General features: G+C 41.1%; 1 protein-coding gene across 1 annotated transcript; it reads right to left on the minus strand.

Annotated features, from left to right (window-relative positions):
• Positions 1–547: 547 nt before the first annotated feature.
• Positions 548–4,357, minus strand: LOC148015636 (pentatricopeptide repeat-containing protein At5g27110-like). The gene is made up of 2 exons (XM_087665873.1): positions 1,105–4,357; positions 548–1,001 (listed from the first exon to the last, which is right to left on the minus strand). Exon 1 carries the CDS (start codon positions 3,975–3,977, stop codon positions 1,218–1,220), a length of 2,760 nt encoding a protein of 919 aa, XP_087521999.1. The 5' UTR covers positions 3,978–4,357; the 3' UTR covers positions 548–1,001; positions 1,105–1,217.
• Between the last annotated feature and the right edge of the window lie 3,536 nt (positions 4,358–7,893).

Below are 7,893 nucleotides of genomic sequence, written 5' to 3' on the forward strand. Positions count from 1 at the left end.
ATAGTAGGCCATCCTCACATCGACCTTGAGAGTGCATATATTAAGTGGCCCCCTCAAGCTCAATTTCAAAAGTTAGCTAGTGACTTTGAGACCTCGAGAGGCAATCACCTATCTTGTAGGAGCCATTTACGGTGCACAATTCTTATCATCACCCAAAAGGAAAACCATGAGAATTACTTCAATCACAAAGGGTTCGATTCGATTCACTTGCAATTAACAATGGCAATAACCTGTTTTGAATGGAACTATAATGTAGAATATAATGGATTGGGTCAATCCACGACTATTTGAACTTCAGTAGAAGTGAGCTAGATCAAAGAGATACTAGAAGTGAGTTGGATGACTGTTGTTTGGTAGGAGATGGAGCTTATCCAACCTACTCATACATGTTAATTCTCTTTAAGAGATGCAAAGAAAGATTATCACATATGCAGTATCATTGGAATTTCATACAATCTAGTACAAGAATGAGAGTTGAGCAAGCTTTTAGCATGCTAAAGGGAAGGTTTCACATGTTGTGAAGAGATGTAACATGGATATACATCACTTGCCAAATCTCATGGTTGAATATCTTGTGTTGCAATATATTTACATATGCTATGGTGACTGTTTTGACATTGGAATGGTTATGTGAGGCTGGCACAAACTGGCAAGAAGCTCAATGAAAAAGGATCAAAGATAAACAGAAAGTTCAATATTTGGGAGACAATCAGCTCACCCCCTTCAAGAGAAAGAGCAATTGAGCAGTACAAAGAGGCGATGAAGGTAATGGTGAGGCTATGTCAAATGACTTCAATTTCAGGGCTGATCAACACAATAATATTGCAAGATCAATATATAAAGAATATGCAAGGCTCAATAGCTCTCTAGCAATTTGCAAAGTCCACAATTACTTGACCCATCAATCAAGGAAAATGTGTAGTACCTTGTTTTGATATTTATTTAACTTTCTTCATTGCATGTCCACAGATTTACAACTCTGACTGTAATCTTTTTCACACCTTACAGTGGCTTTGGAAAAGAATGTTTGTCTCAGTCTATATAAAAAGCTGTCTTCATTGCATGTCCACAGATTTACAACTCTGACTGTAATCTTTTTCACACCTTACAGTGGCTTTGGAAAAGAATGTTTGTCTCAGTCTATATAAAAAGCTGAGAATCTAATCCACACAAAAAATGCCACCATTTGCTGCTGATTACTTGAATGTTAGCTGGGGTCAAACTTGATTACATAATGGTATATAGCCCTCCTCCATCATCTTAACGTTAAGGGACAAGTGTTTGATGAGCATTTCACTGGACTGTTGATGAGACTCATCACCTACCCTAAATTGATGCACTCCATTCATAACCTCTATCCAAGATAATCCTGGCTTCTTCAGAGAACCACTTTGATCTTTCATCAACTTAACACAGTTTGCTGCATTTTGCATGTGGTTATCAGCAAATATATTAGACATAGTAACATAGGCACACGTAAAATTGGGGTCATTAAAAATCATTTGTTCAAAGCATTTCCTTCCTTGATCAAGGTTGCCATAAGTTCTGCAGGCGGTTAACAAAGATGTCCATGCAGTCATATCCACAGAGCTTGACAAGCACATTGTTAGCTCTACAGCCTCTTGCAAGCACCCTGCCCGACATAAAATGTCAATCATACCATTGAGATGCTCAATACCTGGTGCAGTCCTGAAATTTAGAGGCATGAGACTGAAGTACACCTGCCCATCCTCTACTTTGCCCACCTGACTGCATGCAGCAAACACTGAAGTATGGGTTCTATCCCCTGGCTCTAAACCTACTCTATGCATTTGTTCAAGACATTGTAAAGCATTTAAGTGCTGTCCATGCCGAGCATATCCTGCAATCATTGCATTCCATGACACCAGACTTTGTGGCGACAGACAAACAAAGAGTTTGTGTGCTGCATCCAGGCATGCACATCTGGCATACATGTCAACAAGCGCAGTTACAAGAGCTGCATCACAATCAAACCCACTCAAAACAATTCTACCATGCAGTAGTTTGCCAGATTCTAAAGCTCCTACAACACTACAGGCTCGTAATACAGATAAAAAGGTGATTTTATCAGCTTGCACACATTCCTGCTGCATTTTCTTAAAATAGTGCAGAGCTAGAAGACCCTGTTCTTGCTGGGTGCAACCTGCTATTACACTATTCCACACAACAGTTGTTCGAACAGGTAATTTTTGTAAGACTTTGCTGGCTTCTTGAAGGCTCCCACATTTTGCATACATGTCAATAAGAGCACTTGCAATCACTAAATCTGGATCATCCCCAATCAGGATGATCTGATTATGGATCAGCCTGCCCTGCCAGACAGCATCTGTACTACAACAAGCGTTCAAAATGCACGAAAGTGTGACACTGTTTGCCGAAATCCCCTCTTGTTGCATTTGTTCAAAAAGTTGAAGGGCGGTAAAGACCTGTCCATGCTGTACATAGCAAGCTATCAAAGCTGCATATGTTACACTATCCTGTGTTGGAAGTTGGTCAAATACTCTATGTGATGCTTCCAGACTCGCACATTTGGCATAGAAGTCTATTAGTGCACTCCCAATGACCTCATCTAATGCCAACCCTGTCTGGATAATTTCTTTATGAGCAATTTGGCCATCCACCAAAGCACCTATACTTCCACATGATTTCAGAATATGTAAGAATGTAACCTTGTCTGCCTTCATTTGCTGTTGTAGCATTGATGCCACAAGCTGCAACGCAGAAAGGCCCTGCCCACCTTCAGCATATCCTGCTATCATTGAGTTCCATGAGACCACATTTCGAATGGGCAAACTCTCAAAGACATCACGTGCTTCCTCAAGAGATGCCCAGTTGGCATATAAATCCAACAAAGCAGTTCCTGAAACCACATCTAGTTCAAATCCACTTTTGATTATCTGGTCATGAATTAGCCTTCCATCATTCATGGCACCTAGACCACAACACGCTGTCAAAGTGGATGAAACAATGAAATTGTCTGGCTCAATGCCAATTTTTCGCATTGCTTCATAACATTCAAGAGCAGCACGGCCTTGCCCATTTTGCACGTATCCTGAAATCAATGCTCCCCAAGAAATGACATTGCACATAGGTTGTATGTGAATCACTTCATGTGCTTCCTTCACCTTACCACATTTAGCATACATATCAATGATGCTGCTTACGATAGCATCGTTAGCTTCAAGCCCGGCAATAACAATCTGGTTATGTACTAGTTTACCATGATCTGTAGTTCCTAAACAGCTACATGCTTTCAAAACAGATAAGAAGATGGCTCTGTCTGGGGCGCATCCTTCTTGCTGCATTTCATCAAAAAGTTTGAGCGCAAGAAGACCATGCCCATATTCAGCATACCCTGATATCAATGCCCCCCATAATATCACGTTGTGATAGTTCACACTATCAAACGATTTGTGTGCTTCATCAAGCCTTCTAGACTTCATATACATATTGACAAGGCTACTTCCAAGCACTACATCCGCCTCAAATCCATGGCCAACTATTTGGCTATGGATAAGCCAGACTTGTTCATGTACCACTTCAAATGTAGCGCACAGCTTCAAAAGAGAGGAGAAGAAGAGCTTGCATGGATGTATACATTGCTCTTGCATCTCACTAAGAATCCCATGGACTCCTGTACTGTTTCCTGCAGCACAGTGAGCCAACACCAGTGCCTGCCATGTGTAGGCGGTTGGTTCTACAGCACTGCAAAACACAAGGTTTGCTTCCAATGGGCTTCCACAGGAACCAAAGAGATGAATAAAAGAGTCACTTAAGGAGGAGGCTGCAGGAGCAAGCCCGCTGCTAAGCGTGAGTAAATGCAGTTGCCTGATGGCGGAGATATCCCTATACCTAATGCATTCTGCCACAAGTGCACACAGGCTGTCTTTTCGGATGGGAAAGCCCTGATGATGCATATGATGCAAAGATAAGACCTTATCGCACAGCAGATCCATTGGAACATATTTGCCGACAGAACGACCTTGGAAATGGCAATTTCTTGAAGACAGTACCTCCAGAAAAACATCTTTGACGATCCTCTTACTTCTGCTTGTGTGTGTGAGTGTGTGTGTGTGTGTGTGTGTGTGTGCGTGCGTGTACGAGAGCAGAATACTGTCAGAGAAAAGCCATTCTGTGGAGGCGCATTGGAATGGCGCTAATAATGGTGGCGGCTATCTTCTTGCAGGTGCCCCCGCTATCTGCACCTTCGCATGCTGTGCTCCTCGCGTGTATTCTCTGTTTCCAGCACCTGCAGGGGAGCTCCCACATGCTAATAGTGTCAGTATCCCCTTCGGAGGCGCTTCTCTCTGATCAGACTTCGTCAGCTCTTCTTGCCCCGTCTATGTAGAAGGTAATTTAGACACGAAGATATAATTTTTCAATATACTATTCAAAGGTTTGGAATCACCGAGTGACCAAAGACCCACCAAAGCTCCAATTTTTAGCCCGAACCTCAAAAGACGCTCACAATTTTGTCTATCCACTTTTTCATATTTAAAGTGACTCTTCCAAAAAAGGAATAGAAAGTGAGTGTTCTATCAAAGATAAAAAGAGAGTTTTCAAGAAAATGCTTTCTTTTTCTTTCAAAAATTGATTCCTCTTCGTTGTCTTCCTCTTTAGTCGGGACTAGTCCTCATCAAACTCTTTTCTTCTCTCCTTGCTTCTTCCCTCGTTTTCTTCTTCTTCTTCTCCTCTCGTTTTCTTCTTCTTCCTCTCCTCTCGCTTTCTTTGTCCTCTTCTTCTCTCGCTTTCTTCTTCTTCCTCTCCTCTCTCTCTCTCTCTCTCTCTCTCTCTCTCTCTCTCTCTCACATTATGTCTTATGTTCTATCATTTTTTGCCAAGGGTGTCAAAGAGAATTGATTCAAAAGCCGAAACCCTAGTAGACTTGCAAGCCAGGTGAAGAAAAAGATTTATGCATAAACCAAAGCTCCAAAGGATCAATCTCTACATTCTTTCATTCTCTCTAGTTATTACAAGTCTCTCTTTGGCTCTCTCTCACAGATTTGACAATGCCAATAGCCATAACCAAGGGTTCCATGTTTGATGACAACGTAGGTGTACGAGGGCAAGAGGTGATCCCAAGATGGGTGAGGGTATGTTAACCTACAACCCGGTATTCAACTGCAAGCAAGTGAAGGCAGCATGGCCTAAATTTGTGTGCCATTAACCCATCACAGGGGAAAGGTAGATCACAAGAAAGAAGGGAGCTCCAAGATGCTAGCTAAGACCTGCAATGATATATGTATTGCAAATTTCACCTTTGTTTCAAGATCTTGAGAAGCTCAAAGGGGAAGAAGCTGCAAGCCAACAAGGAGGAGGCTCGGGTCACCCTATTCCTCATAGGTTATCTAGTGGGATCACCTAGTGCAAAGACACTGCCAAACTAGTTGAGAACTCCTCCCCTACCTTAAGAAAGTATGATCCTCACCTCAACATTGAGATGAGGCAAGACCGTGACCACTGTGGGACATGAGCAAGCTCCATAGCAAGCTAGGCCATGATTGTTCTTGGAGACATGACAAGCATAGGATCATGTATTATTTTTCTTCAATTATGAGTTGCAAATAGCATAGTGCCCCATGCCTACGATCAAAACTCACCAAGCTCTAAAGCATCATCACCTGTAGTTGTGGGACGGTTGCAGACTCTTGTATCAAAGACTGCCAACAAAGTAAGGATGTATAGGGGGTGATGCAATAGGACGGTGAGATTTCTGATACCCACAGCCATTTAGTTTTTCAACATACAAAAGCTCAAGTTTAACCAAAGGCAGGATGTGGAGGGAGTCATAGTCTGCAAGAGGCATACCTTCATGGGGCAAGGTAGAGATGAAGATAGATGCATTAACATGGAATGTCTACATTTACTTCCATGAACTTGAGCACTATTGAGCGCACAAAAGATATGTCTAAGAGAGATCTTGGGGGTCAAAGGCCACCTTTTCCTAGCCGCATATATTTACTTGTATATTGTACCTAAATACCTATACAATACAGGTGGTAGGTGCCCATCACTATCACTTTATTCTTAATTCTTTAGATGACAATAGAATAAGGAAAATGCCTTTCATTGTCACTTTGTTCTTTATTCCTTTAGTGGCATAGAATAAGGGAAGGCATGCCACACATTGTGATTGTTGTTTCCACACACCGGTTTCTCGTTTCTTACTTGAACCTCCATAGCTATTGCTGCCTTTTTGCTTCCGCTTATGCTTTCACTTCTACTCTTCCTTTCAACTCATATCAGAGCAGGCATTAGAGGAGCTTCTTTGTCACTTGCTTCAGCCGAGGAAAAAGAACTTCACTTCAAGCTTTCATGGTAACCAACCATTCATACTTCCAAGGTATGCATTGACCTTTAGCTTGTTCTCGACCTACCAGGGCTTATTCTAGGATTTCAATGAGCTCCATTAAGCATTCATTAGTGGTCATTGAGTTGAGGAGTAGTAGTAGCAAGGCTTGGAGTAGCTAGCACAATTTGCATTGATTTTCAGTCCCCCTATCTCTGTATTGGCTACTCCTACTACTCTAGACATTACTTAGTCTCTTGTTGCTTGGCCACTCTTTGGCACTCTCCTTGGTATTAAAGGGCTCCTATCTTGAGCTCCATTTGAAGAGTTCTTGCTTAGCTATTCACTCACAGTTTGTTACACCACTATATACATTGTGGATAGCATGCAATGAGTTCCATAATGCTTATCTAATGCTTTCGGAATGGTATTTCGATGCCCGAATGTTATGGGTATGTTTTGAGATGCTATTTGGATTGAATAGAGCTCATTTAGCTTAGTTTTAATACGGTTTATTGCTATAATACATTTTGGACAGCAAGTATACAATAGTGAAGCTTTATGCTTTGAATGCTTACAATCACTTTGTGGATCCCACATGCTTATGTGGATGCTTTGCATTAATATACGTGCATGGGTATGCTTATGATGCACTTTGAGCTTCGTATTTGAGATCCTTTAGATGTATTTGAGCATTGGATATTTGGTTCGGTGATTTTCACGAGTTCTTCACTTACGAGTAGAAATATATTGGATGTGGATGCTCTTGAATGTACTTATCATGTACCTTGGTTACCCGTAAGTTATGAGCATTATGTATTTGCTTTGCTTGACTCTTGGACATCCCAGATTCACTTTCATTAGGAGACACTTGTACTTTTCTTGTAGAGTTTGGTTCTTTACAAACAATGGGAGTCTCTTGCTTATGCACATGTTGTTGATCAATACAATATTCTTAGAGATAATGACTATTGTGGGCTAATTTGCTTTTGAGCACTTGGATATACTATATCTATCATTATCACTAGGCTATTAGTGGTGGATGCTTGATACATATTGGTCGTATACATCTATGTATCTAACACCCTATATGTTTTGACAATCCTTGTGGTACTTGGTTGCTACACTGCTAGTTGCATTCTATATATCTCAGTTGCTACCTAGATATTCCTAGCAATGGGAGCTTACTCCATTGGTCATTTGCCTACAAATGTATGGTCATTTTGTGCAATTTTATGGATAGGAATGTTGAATATTTTTTATGAGAATTTTCTTTGAGTACATACACCTTGTTTGAGCTATTTTGCTATAATTACAACACCCCATACTCTGGTGTTGTAGAGCACATGAATAGGACTATTCAAGAAAGAGTTCATAGTATGCTTAGTTAGGTAGGCTTACTACATTACTTTTGGGCTAAGGCAGTTCCTACTGCCATGCATCTCATTAATAGATCCCCATGTATTGCTCTTGGTGGTAGAGTTGTAGAGGAGGTATGGTCTAGTAATCCTCCCTTATATGCACACTTGCAAGTCTTTGAATGCGAGGTTTTTCACTATATTCCCAAAGACAAGCACAACAAG

Source organism: Lygodium microphyllum, chromosome 24 (assembly GCF_053477565.2).
Source record: "Lygodium microphyllum isolate KBCC chromosome 24, Lygodium_microphyllum_v1.1.10, whole genome shotgun sequence".
NCBI classification, from domain to species: Eukaryota; Viridiplantae; Streptophyta; class Polypodiopsida; order Schizaeales; family Lygodiaceae; genus Lygodium; species Lygodium microphyllum.

Excerpts from the sequence above, each read along its gene's own strand:
- LOC148015636 (XM_087665873.1), bottom strand. The coding sequence starts at position 3,977 with ATGGATCTGCTGTGCGATAAGGTCTTATCTTTGCATCATATGCATCAT.